Raw genomic sequence first — 24,295 nt, forward strand, 5'->3', positions numbered from 1 at the left:
CAAACAAATGGCTGTGTTGACAGTACAAGTATCAATAACTGTTGTCTATTTAATGACAGTGGCCCAAGCATGATTTGGACACGTGCATTTTTCTCCCTGTTGAGGAGAATTTGTGCTTTTTGTTCTACAAGACTAATTAAGGAAGATGACTATATAATTATAGGATCAAATTGGAAAAAACTGAGACTAGTGAAAAAAATCTGTTTTCATTAGATAACATTTTAATTAAATAGAACTAGGCTTAAATCAGGAACTGAATAAATCATGAAATTGTTATACTGTTGCTTAAGCTAGTAAAAGAAACCTGAATTAGTCAAACTGATTTAGCCTGAGCCTTGGTTGTCTTAGCTGTAAAATAACCCTCCACAGAGTTGATATGAGAATTAAATAAAGTATAAACAATGCCTAAAACAAAGCAGATCGTTGACGTGCAATAAATGTTCTACACTCTTGCTCTTCAAAGCCATTCTTTACTCTTCCTCAAAACTATACTGTTTAGGAGGCTTGGGTATTTAATTTACGTGGCAAATATGCAGAGTATAATCATGAAGTAATGAGACTGATTGTTAAATAAACATACCAACATTTACATTGCAAATAAGTGTTGTTCCATCAAAGAAGTCAGCTGAGAGGAAATATAACTCATTCCAATGGATGCAGCCACTGTTCAAAACATTTTTGAAACTCTGCTTTTGTAACTGCCCTCACCAGCCAGCTATGAGCTGCGTGCACAAGAAAAATAAGTCTCATTACATGAGAGGCACGTCTCTCTCTTTTTTTTTTTCAACCCCTAATGGTATTGCTCAGTTTGATAACCTACCTTATTTACCAGATATGCCTCAGAAAGATTTTGAAGCTTTTCTAAAATTAACTCTACCCTCAAAAAAGAAAGTTTGGCCACTGTTCATTCTTTAAGATAAACAGAGGTTTATCAAGGGCCTCCAGGTGTCTATACCCTGGGCCAAGTGCCAGGAATACAAGATGAAGAGAACTGTCTCTACCTTCCAGAGACTTAAAAGAATCTGTCACTGGCTCTGAAAGCAATTCCAAAAGGAGAGAGCAAAGAAGCGTTGACCAATGTCAACAATTATAATAAAGCGGTAAGAAATGAATATTCTTCCAAAGCAACTACCTTCAAGTGACACCACATTTTGATGGTTGAGTTCTGCCGTATTTATCAGAACTTCTTGTCACCATCTGTCTGTACTCTGTATAGTATTAGTTTGCTTTTACATAGTTCCTGTACCTAAATAATCTTAATAGCATGTCATAAAAAAACCTATCATGATTGTTGTCTCTACCCTGTATTAATGGAAAACTATTTTGAAATTAAAAACTTGGGAAAATTGTAAAAAGACCAACACTGTCCAAATTTGAATTGTTCACATGATCAATAGTAAGTAAATACCATCTGACCAATTAGAGAACAAACAGAGTAGCAGTCACTAAAATGTCTAAACTAGGGGTTGATAAATTTTGTGTATGTGAAGGGCCAAAGAGTACACATTTTAGGTTTTTTTGGCCATACAATCTCTGTTGCAACTACTCAACTCAGCTGCTGTAGCACAAAAGAACCCACAGAAAATATAGGTAAATAAATGGGCATGATTGTGTTCCATCCAATAAAACTTGATTTACAAAAACAGACAGTAGGCCAGATACGGCCCACAGGCCAACACAACCCCTGATCTAAACTGAATGCAGAGCCCTGTGCATTCAGGCACCCCTTCTGTGTCTTGAGTCAGCATACCAGGTTCAAGGTCCAACTGACAGAGGTACTGGGAAGTATTCAACGTAACAACAACCACTCGGTGCTTAAGAATATCTTCTTTCTGTGGCATCTGAAAGGTGGAATGTGCGCTTGAGATCAAACAGTACTGATGCACAACTGGGTGGACAGTCTTTACCCAGCGATTTCTGAAATATACCCTATAAAAGAAGATAACATTTCCTATTTATACTTATTAACATCTTACCAGTACCTGATTATCAAAATAGCGACATTATGATGTTAAGACTACAATACCTGGAAATTAACAAATAAGTCTGGTAACTGTTAACACTCTACTGGATTAGAATTTAACATACAACTGTAACTCCCCCCACCAAAAAATGAATCAAGCAGAAAGTATATACACTATGATAAGATAAATATCTAATTATTTTTAAGTGTTCAGAATAATCTTACAACAGAATGACACACAGAGTTTCATAAGCATTCGTTTTTTTACTTCAGAACATTCCCATTTGGGAATTATTTTTTTTTCCTAGAATATTCTTACAAAAATATACTTATATTTTAATTATCTATGCTAATAAAATATAGTGAATTGCATACTTACAAGAGAAATTTAAAAGTTACTTGCATTTCACTTTAGAATATATTCTTATACCTATATTTAAATAGACCTCTATCTAAAGTTCTGGAAATTTAAAAATAAATTTAAATTCTGGACCATCAGAAAAATCTTAAGAAAGAGCATCTCGTCTATTAATTGCAAAAGAAAAACAGAAATAGGACTCATACAACAGATTACTAAGATGGTACAGAAACAACTCATCCATCCACCCACCCACCTCCCCCCATCCCTAACCTACCCACATCACAAAGATCTGCTGGGTATCTACTATGGTCCAGCACAGAGGCAAGTCACATGGCTTGCAAACTTTCATAAAGACTTTGGATTTATTCTGATTTCAATGGAAAGCCATCAGAGAGTTGTAACAGGGCACATGTCATGAGACACGCCTTAGGTTGTTAAAGGACCCCTCTGTTTCTTTGGACAGAATACACAGTTTTGGAGGCAGGAAGAGGGCTGGACAGTGATGTGGTGGCAAATGTTGAACTATCAGCCTTCGGGGTGGGGGTGACCTGATCTGCAGTGTTAGCTGGTTTCTGGGGTATAAAACCTACTATCATGGCCAATTTCACATGAACTTGGGAAGATATGCACATGATTGGCTCTCACAAACCAGTACCAGCTGCTCCATCAGACCAGGGACTGGGAGAGAGGCAGGGGGAGGGGGCAATATCAAGGAGACCCATTAGGAGGCTGCTGTAAGGATCCAGACAAGAAAAAATGATAGCTTGAACCAGGGTGGTAACAGCAGAGATGTGAAAATGGTCAGATCACTGCATATTTTGAGAGTAATGCTGACAGAATTTACTGATATACTAGATGTGGAATTTAAGAGAAAGGATGTTCCATGGCTTTGAAACTGGATGAGTGGCAGTAGTGGTGATAGGGAGGAACAAATTTGGGGTGGGAATTGAGAATTCAGTTTTGGACATATTTAGTAGTAGACATCCAAGTAGAGATATCCAGTAAGCAGAGGTATTTATAAGTTTGGAGTTCAGAAGAATGCCTAAGACAAGAAATATACAACTGAGATCATACTTAAACCCTGAGACTAGAAGAGCTCACCTGGAGAGTAAGTGTAGATAAAAAGGAAACTAGTTGGAAGAATGGCTGATGGACCACTTCCACATGTAGAGGCTGGGGAATGGAGGGACACAGGAAAGGAGACTGGGAAGCAGCAATCAGTGAAGCAGCAAAGAACTTAGGAGACTGTGAGGGTCCAATCAAGGGACATAAACTTCCGTGTCACTAAATCGTCTGGACATTTTCCGGGCCCATCACGTTACTTATTAGCAGCATCCAGCTCTGTGGTTGCTCCCTCCTTGAAATATTCTCTCCCTCGGCTGCCATAACTCAACCGCTCCCTGCTTTCCTTCCACCTCTCTAAGCTGGCTCCTCAAGGCTTAGCCTTTAGTGCTCTCATCAAGCTCTGTCCTCTCACCTGACAATCTCATCCCAGGCCCATGGCTTCAATTACCACCAATACCCTGATGACTCACACATTCTTCTCTCTCCAGCCAAGACCTCACCTCTGAGCTCCAAGATGCATATCCAACTATTTATTTGACATCTGTCTCCTCTAGAGCGTTTCAAAGGCAGCTCAAATGTCATATGCACAAACACTAACCTCATGATCTTCTACAATGTGTTCTAACCCTCCATGAAACAATTAAAACTGGTTGTCTTTTTTTAAGCAAAGCAAAGCAAAAAAAAAAAAAAAGCGTTTAATAAATGTCCCTAACTTATAAATAAATTGTAATAGAGGAAAGTAATGTATTTTAAAAGCATTACTATGATAGGAAGGACTGTGAAAGTAGCCAACACCACTCCTAAAAGACGTCAAAATCTTAAACATATTTTAGGTTTTAATAAAAAATATTTAATCAAATCAGCAAAGCAGAATTTACTTTTAAATATATGAAAAATCTCATTTTACAGATTATCTGAAACAGTATTTACAAATTATGATTCCATTAATATTAACTTACGTGTGTGTATTTAAGCATATAAATGACTAGAAATTAAACTGTAAAATGTGAGTAGTAGTTATCTCTGACTGGTAAGGTTATAGGTAATTTTTATTCTTCATGCTTTCCCATATTTTCTTAAATGAACATTTCATTATAAAATTGAAAAATTCATTTTCCAAATTACTTATCAAATCTAACTCCAGGCACTGCTTCTTTCTCAAAGAAAAAATAGAAATTGAAGTTCTAAGCCTCATTACTGACTTTTTTGTAGTTACCTTGGAAAGCTAACTCAAGATGAAGTTAGTAAGAATACAAAGTTTGATCATTAGGCCCATTTCGTTAAAAATACAATAGTCTAGTGCTGACTTAAAAAAGACTTAAATATTTTCTCAGTACTTTCATTTTGTGCAACATTTAAGGTAGACACTGTCCATAAGATTACTTAAAACACATCCAACAACATTTTTCAAAATTGGAGAATTGACACTTTCAAGTCCATGGTATAAAAGGTGACACCAACTAAGTAATTTACATATTTCTAGAAATAAACTGTCCACATACCCCACATGAATTATACTGAAATTTAAAACAGAAGACTGTCTGGTACTATACCATTTCAATTCACTGAAATTTTATTCATGTATTGAATTCATATGCAATGAACACCCCCAAAATATTATTACATAAGATACTACAGAATCGGAAAGACCTTATTTATTTATTTAAAGATCTTTATAAAATAACATATACCTGCTATTTGTCCAGAAAACAGTAAATGTCCACTTTCTCCATAGATAGCCTTTATCTAATAAGTGGTAACTCTGCCAGAATCAGCTACTGATTTTCAGAAGCAGACACAGAAACTGTTTTCCTCTCTATTCCATTTTAAAATCTTCTAATTCTAATAAAGTAAGAAGTAAAAACTGAAACTAAATATAATTAAAATGGATTCTAAAACCTCCATCCCCAAATAATTTAAGCTCAACTCCTGGCAACTAATAGAATTTTTATACATTTTAATGACAAGTGTGCATATTTAAACATATCTACTGTTTTAACTATTTAATGTTTATGGCTCTTTCCCTACTTTGTCACGTTTACTAGGGCCCACTAAGCTACAGTGTGGGAAGGTAAACTTGTCATCATCACTCTTATTCCACAGAGACAAGTCTTCAAGGTCACATGCGGACACTTAGGGCCCTCTTGTGTTCTTTCCCCTGCGTTCTGGGACAATTCACATAAAGCTGATCTCCCCAGAGTGCTCGGCCATTCTAATTTTCTCTACTGCATCTCCCATACCACTCATATTTGTTGTCCATTAGGAAAATTATAAATTAATCTCAGTTAACATAATAGATGGTGCTAATAAACCCTAACATTTCAATGTAGTGACCCTCCTAGGAAATACATTCACAAGTGAACATCTTTCCTGAACAGAAAAACTATGGCGAAAATACAGCGCCACATAGAGGCCCAAGTCTTTTCTTATTTTATTCCACTTATTAAATGAAATAACATGAAATTTGTATTTAAATAAATTCAAATATTTTCTGCTAGAGGGCAAGTTTCTGTATTTGGGCCACTACAACTATACATAGGCCCTACTGGAACATAACTTCTTATCCTACATGTTTAGATGCACTACATGTTGGATTGTAACGCCCAAAACATAATTTTACATGGGAAAAGCTAAACATAATGCTAGCCAAATAATGGAGTTCAGTGTTTATCAACCACAGCTCTCCTGCCCCAAATGTCAAATGACCTATGCTAGGTCAACCAAGCTTTGAGGGGTCTTCACTCCACTGTTTCCAAGCCAAGTACAATGATAAATGAGATTGTCACAGTTCCTACGTAACATACATACACAAACATAAGCACACACACAAGCTCTACCAACAATAAAACATCTTATCGACACTGAAGTAAGAACACTCACAGCAAAAATGCTAGCAGCTAACTCAATTTCACTTAGGGGCTAAAAAAGATTAGAATCTGAAGCAAACTAGTTTTCGATGAATTTATCCATTGGTAAATATCACATTTTCATTTATAGTGACTGTACACATGTGATATTTTCTTATCAAATAAAACTGAGTTCTACTTAAAATACTTATTTCTTCTCTAATTTGTCTTCAGAGTAGAAACAGCGTACGGCATAAAAACCTGTGTTAGCAGGCCATGCCACTTCTTTCTCTTTTGTTCTTTTTAATGCAATTGCAAAATCATTCGAATGGCTTTGCTTATGGTTATTAAAGAATTAAATAGCGTAACCTCATTTTTCCATGCCTAAGCTCAACTAGAAAGAAAAAGTTAGTGAATTATGATTCAAAAGTGTGGTTAGAAATTAATTTTTAAACAATAATTGTATTTGAACAACATAGGGCATGATATATTAGTTTGTAAAATGGCAAAACTAAACATTAATTCATATAACAATGAGAGCAAATGGTATAATAACCATTTAATGGTTCTTTATTGTTTTCTGAAGAAAAGGATTTTATTCCCCCACAACCCTATACCTAAGAACATTTCATATCCATAGACACTTAGTAGACCTGTATTAACCTAGAACTTTCTTTCTCTCTTAAATGACAGCAAAGAGCTGTAAGTACCAGTCGGTTACACCGTGCTGCAGAAATCACTTCAACTTCATGCTTCCCTAAATGTGCGGCGTCTGTGAAATTACCTGCGTGATCACAGGCAAAAGTTCATTTCCATAAACAACTATCACTGCATGACTACTCTGCCATGCAAAGTATGCTAGAATTTTAATTAAAACTGATCTAATCATAAATTTATATATAGTAGCTTTTAGAGGAACACATCAAAATCGGCTCAGATTGTCACCACATTTTTTACATACAAAACTTAAAAAAGGATGTCTTTCTCTTTACTTAATGTTTAAGAAATGAATGGTCAAAGATTTTTAAATTTTTCCTTAATTTAAATGGTTTCTTCAAAAGGCATAACCTCCAAATGCCAATGCACAAAGATTTTGGTTTTCTCCAAGTTACTAAAATCTTTATAGACACCTTTTCTTAAGAATAATAAAGTATGATACAGAGACATAATAAGCCTTAAAAGAATACCTGAGAGGTCTTGCCTGGGGATTGCCTGCTTCTACATATGGATGTAAATAATCCTTTATGTAGAGATCAGCAGCACTATTAGAATGGGTGCAAATGAGAATCCTGCTGAAATAAATGGTGCAAATAAAAAGAATGATGAAACACAAAACCATTCAAGCAGTATAATACCAAAAAAAAGCAGTGGCCATTTTAATATAATACATTTCCCTCAACCTACTCAGTAACCTCTAACATATTATTCAGTTATGCTTTTAGGAAATTATTACTAAAGCTTAATTACTCTTTAAGCTGTAAAGGAGATAAGTTCCCCCAAATTATTTTTAAATCTATCATATAAAATTATTTTTTAAAAACCCAACCCTTTTGGCACTAACATTTATCACACTCTCTTAGCAGACTTGGCGTTTTGAGGACTATTTAAAAGCTACCATTCTCTATGTTGCCAATTTTTAAAAACAGTACGTTTTCAGAGAATTCAAATTTTAGTGCTTTGGGGTTTGAGTGTGGCTCTTTTTCTTTATTTGTATCTTTTTTAAATTTTTACAAGCAAGATGAAAATCGTCTCTCTAGCCCTTGCTTTGTCTTCACAACAAGGACAGAAACTGTGCCCTGCTGATGAGACCAGGGCACACACAACGCCATCTCACCTGGTCTCCTGCTGCTGGAGAATGTGCTTGACGGCCTGAGCTAGGGTGAATGTTTTGCCGGTGCCATAGGGGCCGATGATGAGAACAGGAGGCAGCTGTATTGAAAGTGGGGTCGTAACGGCCAGAACAGCCTCTTTCTGTTTTGCGTTTAGCCGAGGATCCAACTGCTCATCCCATTGTCTAAAGAAAATTAATATGTAAGTTATTTTAAACACATGCATCTTATTCATAAGCAGAACATGGCACACAAGTATCTTGAATTTCACTGAACCATTAAAAATACTGACATAACATAGCATCTATAAAAACAAATGCTTATTCTAAAACCACTTTTTAAAAAATTCCCAACAAAGTCGGTGTAGGGTGTTTTACTACTCTGATCAAAATTCACTTTAGTTATCCTGTCCTTTCCAAGTGCAAAAAGATTCTGGTAACTAACCAAGAGACATCACAACACACTTCCAGTCTAGTTGCTATGTAACAGCAGTTTCTTTGCGTAGCAAATAAAATGGAAAAGGGAAACTAACTGATTTTCAAATTCTAATCCATTGAAAGACCTCTCAGTAAAATTTAAAACAAAAGAAAAAGAGAAAAACCTGTGTCACTGGTTAAGAGATATCAAACTTTTACAAAGTTCTTAATTCAGAAAATAGCAGGGTTTTTTTTAAGGTCAAACAGTATGAAATGTTTTCTGATTATTTTCACACACACAAATAACATACATACGTCCTATTCTTCTGGGTACAGAACACCTGTCATGGCAACACAAATGGCTGTTGTAATGAAATCTATCTTATTAGTGTCCCTTCTATGACTTGGCTAAGTTTTGAAGATTTAAATGGACGGCAGATGCTGAAAGGGATCAAACTAAGTGGAGAATCAACAGCATTCTTTCTCATAACTACAATTATAATACTAAATATTGCAACAACTATGGTAAAAATGATAGAGATGTAAACCAAAATAGGAAGGGCGTGTAAAGAGACTCTTAGAAAATTTGCAAAATGCCTACAAAATAATCCTGAAATAGGAGGACACAGTTTAGACAGCAAAATGCCCACTCCGTGAGGCTACACTCTACTCAAACAGAAGCTAGTTATTTATGGAAAGTCTTCTTAACTCTTTCAGTTTCAAAAAATTATAACTAATGCTATATATTATGATAGATAGCTTCAAACAAACAAAATTCTCCTAATTTAAAACCTTAGAAAACAAATTTTAAAAACAATTTTAAGCATATAAACATGTTACTATTTATTTTTCTGAAATTTAACTTTTTTTAAGTAAAACACAAAAGGACTCTGACCAGTGGCACTAGATTTCCTGGAAGCCATTCACGAAAACTCCAAAGAATCCCTCAGCATTAACCAGTTTCTTTACTCATAATTCTGCCAGTACCTAGCAATGCTCCATCTCCGATAAATAAGGAAACTCCTTTAGGCAAGTACTAAGTCCAGAGCTACTACACGTGGCAGACGCTGTGGAATGGTTACCCCCAAACCACCTGCGGTGCCCGTCTCTTCCTCCTTCTACTACTGAGCCCAGACAGCTATAATACTACCTTTCCAGCCTCTGTGGCTGGAGACCCAACTCTGGTCAACGAGACGTAAAAGAAGTCCCTCAGAAGGGCTTCTATACCCAATAAAACAAAACAAAGCCTCTCTAGAAGAAAGCCTTCCTGCTCCTTTGCCTTCCTCCTTCACCTTGCTGGAAAAAGCTCATGATAAATAAAACTGCAGAAGCCATCTTATAATCATGAGGCAACAACAGGCATCACGAAGAAAACTAATATGCTCTCTAAGTAGAGAGAAAAGGGAGACTAGGTCTGCAAAGGTACTGCTGAGCCCCCGTACCAGCCCTCGACCACCCGGCTCTGGGCCTCTACTTCTATTTGTTTAAGCCACAGTCGATCCAACAAACTGTCGCTTGCATCTGTACCTGACCACTATGATTCTACGATACCTGGCCCCAATGGTTCCTTTATCTGTACATGGAGGTAATGATACTTGCATCAGATAGATATTTTAAAGGATCAAATAAGATCATGCATGTAAGCTATTAGGAAAAATAACTGAGCAATAAGTGCAAAATTAACTTTGACTTCTATTACTATAATATTTTCTGAGGATCTCAGAAAAAGAAGATATTACTTGACCAGCACACACTTTTGAAAATCAAAAAATGTTTTTAGAATACCCTCTAATCTCTCAAATTTGGGGACTTTAATGAACTTATGAATGAGATCGATATTAGGTTATATACATAAGTATAAATCTAAGAGATTAGTGACAGATTTACAGGTATAATTCTAAAGTATGTCGATATCTCTTCGTTTTATTTATATAGACCATTCTACTTGTCAATTGTTTCAGTGCAAATAAACGCTTCAGAGTAGATCAGAAACTTTACCAATGTGAGTCATCGCTATAGTTTCTGGTCATGAATGATGAACATTTACAGAAAGCCAGTAAGTAAAACAAATTGTCTCTATTTATTATACTACCTGCTTAATAAAGGGAAGAAGATTTACAATAAACATGCTGGTAAAAGTCATCTCTGAATTTCACAATTAAAACAATGTAAAGTCTCTTCAAGTTTACTCTGAATAAAATAAGAGTTATTTTATTCCCTGAACCATAAGTTCTTTTTTTTTCCCTGGTCTGACGCATTGTTGTGATTAATTTATAGACTACATGCTCAAGAATAATTTCTCAATTTCATTTATCTTTCTATATTCCACCTTATTCCAGAAAAGATTTTAAATGGCTAATAGCTTCTCAGCGTTCCTAGACCTAGATACATTTTAATTACTATTTAAATTACAGTGGTATGAAATCTCTTCCTGCTTGAAAGTTTTCTGCTACTTGACATTTCCTTACTTTTGCAGTTAACACTTGCAATCAGTGGTATTTGAATATACTGCTATACACAATATATTTTTCAGAAGTGAACATATCAAGTCAATGCCTATAAGTTTACTGGTATAGCCTCACATTTGAAACCCTAATTTTCTTCTTTAAACATGATATTCTTATTAACTTAAATGTGTCATATGTTAATAATGTGCAAGGTTGTGTTGGAGATTCAAAGACAAATAAGATGTGGTCTCTTCTAAAAAGCTCAGAGTCTAATGAGAACAGCAGAAATGTACACAACTGAGAAAAATCAATTTTAGAGAAATTATGCTTGAAAGTACAAAACTGACTGAACCTAGCACATACTAGGCATCAATAAATATTTGTTGTAATAATGAAAAGGAAGAGCAGATTCATTTACTAGAAGGAGAGAGCCCTTGAGCGGGACTAAATTTTAAAGGACAGGTAGATCCTCCAATAGATCAATATTGGGCAAACATTATTTCAGGGAGAAAAAAACACAGATAGAACACAGGGCTGGGGGAGGGGGAAATGCAGCATTTAATGAGTATAAAGTTTCAGTTTTGCAACATGAAAAGGTTCCGGAGATGAACTACACAACAATGTGAGTACACTCAGCACTCCTGAACTGCACACTTTAAAAATGGTTAACATGGTAAACTTTACGTTATGTAGATTTTACCACGATTTTTTTTAATTTTAAAGAATTTTTTAAAAGATAAGGAGGCAAATAAGTTCAGGGCAAATTAAACAAACATCAAGGTAATTCTATATGGCTAGAACATGACGATTTAAAGGAAGAAAGGGAGAGTAAGAAGAAAAAAGTAAAAAGAAACCTGAAAAGATACTGTTGAGAAGCACTGTCAATGAGACCACATAATATGAGTTCTGTATTAGGACGTTCAGACTTTATCTGCATATCAAGCAGAAGCCCTTCAGAGGTTTATAAGCTGTGAAATGAAATGATTATTTTAGCAAAGTAACTCTGGAAGAAGTATGTGGGTTGGACCACAGAATAGAGACACAGACAGCAGGACTGACGACCGACTAGAAGGTTACTGAAATAGTCCAGCTCTAAATTACGCACTGGCTGTAGGGATGGAAAGGGAAGGATGCAGAGAAGCTGAATCACATAAGAGCTAACACTATGAGATGCCACTCACCACTTTCGGGAGGGTGAGAGCAGCAGAGAGCAAGATCACAGGGGCGAGGAGAGAGAATACACTGCAGGTAGGGTGGCCACCCTTGCTCAAGAACTTCGGCAGTAAAAACAAGAATGAGGAAAGTAAAAACAAGGGAGAAATGACTTGGATTTTGTATTATAAGGCATATTTTTCTTTGTTCTGTTTTTAGGACCAGAAGAAATGAAGTGTGAGGGGAAATGATATAAGTCACTACTAGGGCTGGCCCATAAAAATTTCCCACATGGCCCTCCGTGCTCCTGCTTCCCCTTCTGCCAGCTCATGTCAGCACCCAGGGTGACCTTGGAAACCACTCAGTAAAGATACCAGAGCCTCCGTCAGAGATGGAGCAGGGCCACGCTACCATGACTCGATTGACACAAGAGATTAAAAAATAAACTAGTTTGTGGAGCCACTGAGATTTAAAAAAAAAAAAAAGGTGGAGTGAGCTGGGCATGGGCAGGGGCCAAGAGGATAAAATCCAGTAAAAGAATAAAAAAGATGCAGTCATAGAGCTGTCACTACAGTTAGTCTGGAAACAAAACAGAGGTATCATATTTAACTACATGTAAAGATGTGTAAAGAGACTTAAGCAGAAAAATATTTACATTAACAATTAACTTTACAGCATCTTCCATGATACTTCCTCCATTTTCCTAAATTACAAAAATGTCTTCCCTATTCAAAAATTATTTTAAATTAACTATTTGAACCACTTTAGAAAGGCCCTAGTTTCCCTATTCAGCTTCTACTCAGGAATATTCCTAAATTGCTTGGCATTCTATTAAATTAAGGCAGTTGAGAAAAGCAATAGAACTCATTTAGACTCTGAGGAAAAGTGAAGAAAATCGATGATGAACTTCAAATGCTTCATTCTAAGAGTTCTTGTACTCTCTTTTCTCAACTAATAACATCTCTCTTGAAGAATATATGGAAACCTTCTTATAAACATATGAGTTATTTGATACAGATATTCAATTTAAAATTTATGTAACTTCTGGAATGAGATATCTCTTTTTTGTACCTGTTGGGACTCCAAGGTATGGTTGGAGTCATAGTGATGTCTGGAAACAAAACCCCATTGTCCTTGATCCTGTCTAGCGCATAATGCATTTCACAGAGGGGTAATCGATTTAATTGAAACTGAAGTTCAACCTGAAAGACAAAACCAAAAAATGTTTTTTAAAAGCATTAAAGCAAACATCAGTGCTTTTCAGCTTCCTAGAATGCTCTGTGGAGATAGTGTAATAATACTATGCCTAATATTTGCTTTGTTTATTCAGTGCCAGGCACTGTAACATGCACTTTACATAGATTATCCCATTTAATAGCACCAATGACGTGTATACTATTATTAACCTCATTTTTCATCTAAAGAAACTGAGGCACTTGTAAATTACTTAATCTTTAAATAAAGATTATCTGATTCCACCATTCCTAAGAAGAATATATTTGATAAAATTAGTAGAACATCTGTGAAATATCATCTCTCAAGGGTTAAAACCAGGCCTATGACACCGTATTGATTTACTATGAATGGATAATATTCACCAAATGCTATATTTAAAAAGAAAAAAAGAGTAGCTTTCCAGTTAAATATGGCAGACTGAACACAGTTCACCTAAAAATCAATAAAGACAAAAAGAACAAGAGCAGGGCTTCCCTGGTGGCGCAGTGGTTGGGAGTCCGCCTGCCGATGCAGGGGACACGGGTTCGTGCCCTGGTCCAGGAAGATCCCACATGCCGCGGAGCGGCTGGGCCCGTGAGTCATGGCCGCTGAGCCTGTGCGTCCGGAGCCTGTGCTCCGCAACGGGAGAGGCCACAACAGTGAGAGGCCCGCGTACCGCAAAAAAAAAAAAAAAAAAAAAAAAAGAACAGGAGCAGATACAACTTCAGATAAGAACTGCCACAGGATCTAGCTTAGTTTATTTTAATCTGTTCTTCTGTTGCTGATTTAAAACAGAAATCAGAAAGCTTGACCTCGTATAAAACTGGAATGTTTTAGATTTTACTTAAAGAGAATCGATTTTCTCTAAAAGTTATCAAAGGTCCAATTCTCCACCCACCAGAATCAATACTTCAAAGTCAACTGCACTTCTAGCTGTGGCAGAGGGAGGGAAAACAAACCAGAAGAAGAGGATCTGCTGACAGGGAAACTACAGACAACCACAGTGAAACTGCCACACTTCAAAACATACCTGTGTGTCATAATCAGGCCGAAGATTAAGTTCTTCACAGCATTCCCTGGATATCCTTAAAAATATATATTCTTTTGTTTTTTCTTCAATAGTAGCTTCATAAACCTTCTCTTTGGTTCCCTGGGTCTGTACTAACTTCTCTTTAGGGACTGGTAATAAATAAACAGCATTGACTTTGGTCATCACCAGCCGTCCAGCCAAAGTATCTTCAGAAAGTGTTTCCGTAAGCTTGAAACGGCCAAAAAGCTGTCCATTCTGAGCATACTTTGCACCTCCAGAAACTCCAGTGAGCATGAAGCTTGCTAGAATCTGCAATTGCACTTTAAGGTTGAACCTAAGTCAGAAGTAGAAAATGAGTTTGAATATTTTACATCAAAAACATTAAAACTAAATAACAGAGTAAAACAAATCAAATATAAACATAGAAAAATTAAAGGTTCATTATCAATTCCACTCCACTGAGCTACAAATTATATACTGTCTTTAATCCAAGCTGGAAACAACAAAACTTTAAGTGAATAAACTCTCCAAGTTTATAAAAATGCATGCTTAGTTGTGTTGAAGAATACACATATTTTTAAGTTTGAGCATTTAAAATGAAACTAGGTACGATTTTTTAATAAAATGAAATATCATGTGTTAGTTAATATGAAAGTCTGTTTGAATATACCATTAGGACAATCAAGACTTTAAAATCACCTAAAGCCAGAAGGAAATGTACTGTACTGAAGCTACAACAGACTTTTATTAAACTGCTGCTTTCCAAGTAGATCTTACCAAGATTCTAACCATAAAATTTCTCTTCCAATACCGCTGGCGAATAACATCCAGAATACATTCTTATTCATGGCTACATCAAGGCAGGTCTCATGCCCAAATTATGGAAAGAAAAGTTAAAGGCTATCTTATTAGACAATGGCTGGTGCACTCACTCCCACTTCCATGAGCACACGTGAGCATGAAAGAGAACATGTGTGTGCAAGAAGCACAGAGAATCAAGATTAATTCACACAGTCAAGAAAGATGAAGTGAAAGAAAGATTTAACTTAGTTAATAGCTCTTCTCCTTTGCCACTCTGAAATGGCGCTGTGAGAGAGAAGACACAGTGGTAACAATGGGAAGACTGTCTCCTTTTTCTTTTCCTTTTTTTTTTTTTTGCAGTACGCGGGCCTCTCACTGTTGTGGCCTCTCCCGTTGCGGAGCACAGGCTCCAGACGCGCAGGCTCAGTGGCCATGGCTCACGGGCCCAGCCGCTCCGCGGCACGTGGGATCTTCCTGGACCGAGGCACGAATCCGTGTCCCCTGCATCGGCAGGCGGATTCTCAACCACTGCGCCACCAGGGAAGCCCTGTCTCCTTTTTCTTAATAAGGTTTAAAAAATTTGAATGAAAAAACTTTTATAATCTATATACCCATTTGTGGAAAAGGCTACTTTTTAATGGTACTACTGTATTTTCTTGTGATTTTCTGAAATTTTCTGAATTTTCTTGACGTGATGTCAAGAATGTCTTATAAATTCTTAAGGAAAAAGAAAAAAAAACCTTTTCTAAAACATTATGCACTTCTGTAACACAAACATTTGTACTGCTTACAATATTAGGAAACCAATTCTAATTAAAACATTATATTCAAATTTTGAGTTTCCATTTATATACTTTAAAGTTAGAAAACTGTAAAACTAGATAAATATTTTAACAGAAATAAGAAAACACTTAAGGAAACTAATACATCTGAACAGCTGTTTATGCACGTAACAAGTCATAGCGTTTATAAGCTCCATTAGTTATTTTAAAGTACACTTAAGGGCTTCCCTGGTGGCACAGTGGTTAAGAATCCGCCTGCCAATGCAGGGGACATGGGTTCCAGCCCTAGTCCGGGAAGATCCCACATGCCATGGAGCAACTAAGCCCGTGCGCCACAACTACTGAAGCCCGTGCGCCTAGAGCCCGTGCTCTGCAACGTGAGAAGCCACTGCAGTGAGAAGCCCACGTACCGCAACGAGGAGTGGCCTCTGCTCACCGCAACTAGAGAAAGCCCACGCACAGCAACAAAGACCCAACGCAGCCCAAAATAAATAAATAGTTAAAAAACACTTAGAATACTTAAGGCTCCAAAAAGATATGTAAAAATATACTTTATTATAAATATAAATTTAATATATAATAACGTGGCTTTCTATGAGGATCAAATGAATTCCAGGAGTACTTGCTCTGTGTATCATATATATATATATATGGAATTTTAAAAAATCATGTTATATTTCTCTCATTCTCTATCCATATTTCACTAGATCCAAACTAGAAAAGTACAATATAATTTAAAGAAACACAGATTGTATGTTATCTACTTATGTTTGATTCTTTCAAGACTGGAATGTGCACTAAGGATTCATATAAAAATAAGTCATAAAATGAAACAAAAGTATACCACCCTCCCCAGTTTACATATAGTCTATGTTCACCTTCCTTTTTTTAAAAAAATAAAATATATGCTTTACAGAAGAACAGGAACCCTTAGGTTTTTCACGTTTTTTCAAATGAAGTTAAATTTCTACTTTGTTTTTATCATCCATATAACTGATGTGTGGTCATTAACAACCTTCTCAGAGCAAAGAGATTCCTTGCAGTCCACTCTCAATTCACAAGTGACCTCTCTGTTGCTAAACTTGATGTCCAGCTTTCTGATCTTTTGTAAAGTTATTATTACTTTGCGACCACTTTCCGTTTCCTTTAAACTCCCTCTTCCACTGGCTTCTGTACAGTCATCCTCTCCTAGTTCTCCTCCTACTTTTCTGGCTGTTCCTCCATCTTCCATCCAAGCACCACCCCCCTTCTAAGCATCCACCCTGCTCTCTCCTTACCCTGCCGGCTCTCACAAGACGAGGACGCCCTCTCCTAGATCTCTCAGCTCTGGGCTGTAAACCTAACTGCCAAATACGCACATTGGATTACATGCTCTGCAAATTCAGTACAAGCAAAAGAGAATCACCATGTGACTTCCCCACGTACCACCCCAAACCAATCCTCCCGTGTATTAGACAGCTTAGGTAATGGCACTATCCACCTAGTTGTCCCAGACAGAAACCAAGTTATCCCTGACCTTGTCTCTCTCACCAACCTTCATTCCCCATCATACAATCACCAAGCCCTGTTAGTTCCTCTTCTTCCTAAATTATCTGCATCTCAACATTTCTAACTTGAATTACTGTAACAAGCTCCTACCATGTCTTGCTTCAGATCTATTCTCCAAGCCACCACTAGAGGGTCTCTGTAAAATGCGAGTCTGATGATAGGCGGCTCCGAGGGTGAAGTGTAAACAGCTTTCTATCTCACCACCCCACCACACACCTCCCTTCCATTAAAATTACGATGACCGACTTGCAGCTTCCCCCACAACTCTAGGCTCTTATTCTCCTATCCTGTTTCTTCAAACTAAATACCTTTGTCCTGTTTCTTCACCTGACAATTCTACCTGTTTTTCAAAATTCAGCTTAAATGCCACCTGGTCCAGAAAGCTGACTTTGATATGTCATTCAAGCTCTGGGGAAACGAAACGTAACTTGTTTACCTCAGAATCAGCAATGACCAGCCTAGAACCTAACACTTCGAATACTCAATAAATTCTGTTCATTGAATTAATTTTACATGCTTGTAATAATCTGATTTTTTTTCCAGGCACCATATTCCCATTTCACCTACTTCATATTATTCCCTAACAAATTCTTGTAATCCTATAATGTTTTCTCAACTAACTTGGGTAATATATTAAAGTTTTACTGTTACATCTATTTTAGAATCTACCATCCCAAAACACTTGATCACAATTTAGCAGGCATGAAAAATTAATCTCACAGTTTTAAAGCAATAAGAGAATTCTTTTATGACATTGAGTTGTGCCTTGCAACAAAACTCTTGAGGCAGAGACACTAGAACTAAGAAATACAGCTTTTCCTACAGAAGAGTCACCATATGTTCAAGATGCAGACATTAGAGACCTTCTCAAAGTTACAGCTACTAATATTTAATTTTTCTAAAAGATTAACAGGCTGAAACTAAAAAGACATTAGTAAGCGTTCTTAAGTATTAAAATAATATGCATTTTTGAGATTTAGTAACTCAGAAATACCTAAAATACAAAATATATCCTATAATTAACAAAGATACGTCTTAGAAAGAAGGAAAACCATCCTTCCATGGCTCCATGCCACATTTTAAAATCAACTTGAAAACTTACAGGATTCCCAACATTTTTGGAAATGGCAGAATAGTAGCCCATGGAAGTTTCCGGCCGATTTAAAACCACACCTCCAGCTAAAAGAAATATGGCTCCGTCTATGTTAGAAATAGTTATACCTCTTGAGTGTAACTTTCAAAACACTTCAAAGCTATATATAGTGAGTTTCCCTTCATGCAATTTCTGACTAAATGAATGACAACAAAAGTCCACCATGGCAATAAGCCAAAAAACAGCTGGGTCTGTTGAGGCAGAGCCACAGAACCAAGGTTGAATCAACAGAGGCCTCAGCCACTGCAATGATGAAAGGAGCGTCCGCGTATCGGGCTTGTCCTGCCAGCTTTAGTGCTGGGCAGCCACCATGCCCCAGTCCTGCAGGCCACGACACACTCTGATGCACATGCACATGAGAGCTTCAGCCAGAGCCAATTTCTTTTGAAAATGTATATCTTAGAATGAAATCGATTTCACTGCAAGGTGGAATCATTATTGAATGCACAACACCATGTAGCTGAGGACAAGAGAAGTTGAAAATAAATCTTGAAAGAACTCAGAAGCATATTCTAAAACTTAAATGAAATGCAGTATTATTCTTACCATCTCCACACATCTCATACTAAAACTTAACATAAAAAGAACTCTTAATATCTGGACTGCTTTGAAGAAAATCATCTTTCTTTAAAAAATAAAAAGATAAACCTGATTATCAAATTCAGCCTCAAGCCGAAATACGTCTTTTCTAATCTTGAGAGGTTTCATTCAATCCATTTTCAAAAAGAGAAATTCTAAGGTGGCCACGTAAAAGGACAGGTCTACCTTGTTTTACTGCACTTCATTGTCCTTTGCAGATACTGCGTCTTTGACGAATTGAAGGGTTATGGCAACCCTAAGTCAAGCAAGGCTATAGGTGCCATTTGTCCAACAACATTTGTCCACTTCATGTCTCTGTGTCACATTCTGGTAGTTCTCACAATATTTCAAACTTTTCCATTATTATTATACGTGTTATGGTGATCTTTTATGTTACCATTTTAACTGTTCCGCGATGCCACAAAACGCAACCGTGCAGGACAGAAAACTGTGTGTGTTCTGATTGCTCCACCAACTGGCCGCTCCCCCATCTCTCTCCCTCGCCTCAGACCCCGTATTCCCTGAGACACAAGAGTAATGAAATTAGGCCAGTTAATAACCCTATAATGACCTCTAAGTGTTCAAGTGAAAGAAAGAGTCACATGTCTCTCACTTTATATCAAAAGCCAGAAATGATCAAGCTTAGTGAGGAAGGCATGTCAAAAGCTGAGGCAGGCCAAAAGCTAGGCCTCGTGTACCAGTTATAGCCAAGTTGTGACTGTGAAGGAAAAGTTCTTGAAGGAAATTAGAAATTGTATTTCAATGAACACACAAATAGTAAGAAAGAAAAACAGCTGTACTGCTGATATGGAGAAAGTTTTAGTGGTTTGGATAGATCAAACCAGCCACAACAGTCCCTTAAACCAAACCCTAATCCAGAACAAGCCCCAACTCTCTTTAATTCTATGAAGGTTGAGAGAGGTGAAGAAGCTGCAGAAGAAAAGCTTGAAGCTAGCAGAGGTGGTTCACGAGGTTGAAAAAAGAAGCCATCTCCATAATGTAAGTAGAAGTGCAAGGTGAAGCAGCAAATGCTGATGCAAAAAGCTGTAACAAGTTATCCAGAAGATCTAGCTAAGATACTTAGTGAAGGTGGCTACACCAAACGGCAGATTCTCAGTATAGATGAAACAGCCTTCTGTTGGAAGAAGACTCTACCTAGGACTTTAGAGAGGGGAAGTCACTGCCTGGCTTCAGAGCTTCAAAGGGCAGGCTGACTCTCATTATGGGCTAATGCAGCTGGTGACTTTAAGTTGAAGCCAATGTTCACTTACGATTCCAAAAAGCCTAGGGCCCTTGAGAAATATGTTAAATCTACTCCACCTGTGCCCTATAAATGGAACAACAAAGCCTGGATGACAGCACAGCTGTCTACAGCATGGTTAACTGAATACTTTAAGTCCCCTGTTGAGACCCACTGCTCAGAAAAAAGATTCCTTTCAAAATACGACTCCTATCAATGCACCTGGTTACCCAAGAGCTCTGATGGAGAGGAACAACAAGATTAATGTTGTTTTCATGCCTGATAACACAACATCCATTCTAAAGCCCATGGATCAAGGAGTAATTTCGACTAACAAGTCTTATTATTTAAGAAATATATTTCATAAGGCTATGGCTGCTATAGACAGTGATTCCTCTGATGGATCTGGGCAAAGTCAATTGAACACCTTCTAGAAAGGATCTGCCATTCTAGACGCCATTAAAAACATTTGTAATTCATGGGAAGAGGTCAGAATATCAACATTAACCATAGTTTAATAAAAGAAGCTGATTCCAACCCTCATGGATGACTTTGAGGGGTTCAAGACTTCAGTGGAGGAAGAAACTGCAGATGTGGTAGAAACAGCAAGAGAACTAGAATTAGAAGTGGAGCCCGAAGATGGCACTGAATTACTGCAATCTCGTGATAAAAAGCTAACAGATGAGGAGTTCCTTCTTATGGATGAGCAAAGAGAGTGGTTTCTTGAGATGGAATCTACTCCTGGTGAAGAGGCTGTGAAGACTGTTGAGATGACAACAGAGGATTTAGAATATGACATAAACGTAGATGATAGAGCAGTGGCAGGGTTTGAGAGGATTGACTCCAGTTTGGAAGAAGTTCTAACTGTGGGTAAAATGCCATCAAACAGTGTTGCTGCTACAGAGAAACTGTTCGTGAAGAGTCAGTCGATGCAGCAATTTTAAGAAATTAAAATAAGACACAGCCACCTCAACCTGCAGCAACCACGAACCACCCTGATCAGTCAGCAGCCAGCAACACTGACGCAAGACCCTCCGCCGGCAAAAAGATTATGACTTGCTGAAGGCCAGACGATGGTGGGCATTTTTTAGCAATAAAGTATTTTTTAATTAAGGTATGTACCTTTTTTTTTAGACATCCTGATATTTCACTTAATGGCCTACAGAATAGGGTAAACCTAAGTCTTATATGTACTGGGAAATCAACAAATTCATGTGACTTGCTTTACTGCAATATTTGCTTTATCGTGGTGGTCTGGAACCAAGCCCACACTATCTCTGAAGTGTTCCTGTATAGTCCAATCCTTATAATTAAAATGTAAGAAACCAGTATGAATTCCCTCAATACTACTTTCATGATTATTTTTCAAAATATGTGGTCTCCTTCAGTTTTTGAACATTTATTCGACAAATAATCATTGAGTGTTTGCCCTCCCACTGACAGAGACCTCCTGAAGAGCAGGGACCATGCGTTTATACTCCCAGCACGCGGCAGCAAGGCACTGTACACTAGGGATGCCAAGGTGAGCACAGCTCTTCCCTTAAGCTCATATACCAATCCTGGATAACAGCTACTGAATAACAACCGTTTCACCACCTGGCTGCGCTTAGGCACCCCTCCGTATTTTAAACATGAAAAATACTATCCAAAGGGGAGATTTTAAAAAAGAAAGAAAGAAAAGCGAAGTGTTTCTAAAGTAACTTACTTGCTGACTTCCTTATACTGGGCTATCTCCTCAATATAAAGGAGGTCATGCAACCGTGACTGATAGTTGGTCTTGGTCAATGATTTGTCTAAAACGGACTGGGTAAATAGCTGGTCAGCAGAGAGAGGAATTTGGTATCTGATAAGAAGGCTCTTCTCCAAATCAGTAGTTTCATTAGGTTCAAAATCTATAATAGTTTTAGAAGAAGAATCCCAACGCTTAGCCGTGGTTACTAGCTGCTGTTTTGCATGCATCAGGTACTCAAGATCTAAATGGAAACAAAAAACACATTTATAAAGGAACACAACATTAAAATTCTCAAATAATACACTGTGCATTTGGTAAGAAAATTTTGTATGCTAAAGTTCTTAAAAATGAAACAATATAAAACCCCAGTTGACAGAGTGTTTTCCCCATGTGAGAAATATGTTTTTGTCTAGGTTAACAAAATAACATAAATAAGAATTCATGTAAAAAATATTTTTTTGTACCTCAGGCTAGGACATACCAGAAATAGTTATTAACATTTAAAAAATATAGATTAACATTTAGAACTTAATCCTTTAGTCAAGAGAAATCTGATCTGCAGGAAGAAAGTATGGTAAATTTCTCATAAGACAAAATCTCATCAGGTGATAATCACTTTTCTCTTCCTACTAGAGAAACAAAAACCTTTTGTGTTTTTTTCCCACATTAAATTCCACATTAAAAGTGATAAAATGTACTATTCAACTGCCATTTCAGAAAAATCCAGTTTAGCCTCAGTTAAATTGCATGGTAAGTAGAGCACAATGTCAAAATGAACGACTGATCAAGGTTTCACAGCTCTGGGAAAAGTGCAGCAGAATACCAGCACCGGGTGAAATACATCGTAACAGAAATCCTGAGCATTGGGGAGCCTCACTCTATCCACAGTGCATTTTAGTTTTCTATTGGGTGGAACACACATACACCTATAAATATGAAACTTGACCAAAAGGGGAAAAAAAATTTGCTTAACTAACTCATTAGGCCAAGATCCAGTTTTAATATAACCTAATTGGAAAGATGGTTTTTACAACTCAAGTTAAAATTTTAGGAAGAAATAATAAAAAGTTTAAACAGAGATCAGTCTCCAAAGCGCAAAGACAAGTTATCCTGTGCTATCTTTGAAATGAGAGCAGATTGTATAATTGTCTTGTCTTGCTTAGTGACAGATTTTGCTATATTTAAATGTTATATATAAACTATAAACATATAAGTATAGTCATCCACCAAGAGAAATTTCTCAATATTAGAAAATAGTTTATCCTAGTATCATAATAAAGATCAAAACGTACAAGTCCTAATTTCTAATCTTCGTCCCTTGAAAAGGCATTTTGACGCCAGTTTTATTATTCATCAAATGGCAATATAAACACAACTATAACCAGCAATATATAAAGATGGTCTTCTTGTTAAAATTTTGCATTTTTAAAATCCTCTGGATGAGATAATGATGGTCTGTTTTTGCAATAGCCTCACGAGAAGTTTCATAAACTAACCACGTTTTGTTCCTAAATCACTCTAAAATTGGGCCCTTCCTATCCTTTCATTAGATCATAGCTATAAAAAATATTTAAACTATACAAACGCCAACATTCCTAAAACAGATTATACCATCACTAAAGATCAGATACTATTAACAAAATAGCAAGGATGTACATAATTTTCTTCCCTTAATTTAAAAGTCAAAAGGAGAAACACTAATGGTACAGAAACCAAATAACCAGCTCTTCAAAAAAAAAAAACACTAAACTCTGTGCAGTATTGAAGAATTTAGTTAATAGGTAATAAAAGGATGTCTATTCTTTGGGCATAGGGAAATTATATTTCATAATTTTATTTTAAATAAGAAACTGATTCAGACTATACCTACATCAATATTATATTCACATTCTTTAAAAAGTCACTAGCTATTCCTAACTGCCATTTAAGTAACTGGGATAATAACAAACTTAAAATGGTGCAGCTTTCCTTTAAAAAAGCTTTTTGTATCACCTATTTAATATACAAAGCAAATTTTGCAGAAAATCATTCTACTCTGGGCTAAAAGTATTCAGGCTTTTTGGGAAAAGTGGCATGAGAAATAGTATTTGTTTTTCTCATTTTACCTATTTACTACCATGATTCCCACCCTGATTT

At 36.7% G+C, this 24,295-nt stretch overlaps 1 protein-coding gene across 7 annotated transcripts in view; it reads right to left on the reverse strand.

Annotated features, from left to right (window-relative positions):
- The window catches only part of HELZ (helicase with zinc finger), a 158,857-nt gene that overhangs the window by 80,052 nt on the left and 54,510 nt on the right, over positions 1-24,295 (reverse strand). For 6 of the 7 annotated variants that reach the window (XM_079904111.1, XM_079904109.1, XM_079904105.1 and 3 more), the window contains 6 exons: positions 22,133-22,400; positions 14,325-14,658; positions 13,151-13,281; positions 8,070-8,249; positions 7,423-7,527; positions 1,751-1,929 (listed from right to left, as the gene is read on the reverse strand). In XM_079904111.1, coding sequence (XP_079760237.1) covers positions 1,751-1,929; positions 7,423-7,527; positions 8,070-8,249; positions 13,151-13,281; positions 14,325-14,658; positions 22,133-22,400 — 1,197 coding nt within the window. The remainder of the gene's footprint in view (positions 1-1,750; positions 1,930-7,422; positions 7,528-8,069; positions 8,250-13,150; positions 13,282-14,324; positions 14,659-22,132; positions 22,401-24,295) is intronic. The other variant, XM_079904110.1, reaches the window with a different exon arrangement.

The sequence above is a fragment of the Stenella coeruleoalba genome (assembly GCF_951394435.1).
Source record: "Stenella coeruleoalba genome assembly, chromosome: 19".
In the NCBI taxonomy this organism is placed as follows: Eukaryota; Metazoa; Chordata; class Mammalia; order Artiodactyla; family Delphinidae; genus Stenella; species Stenella coeruleoalba.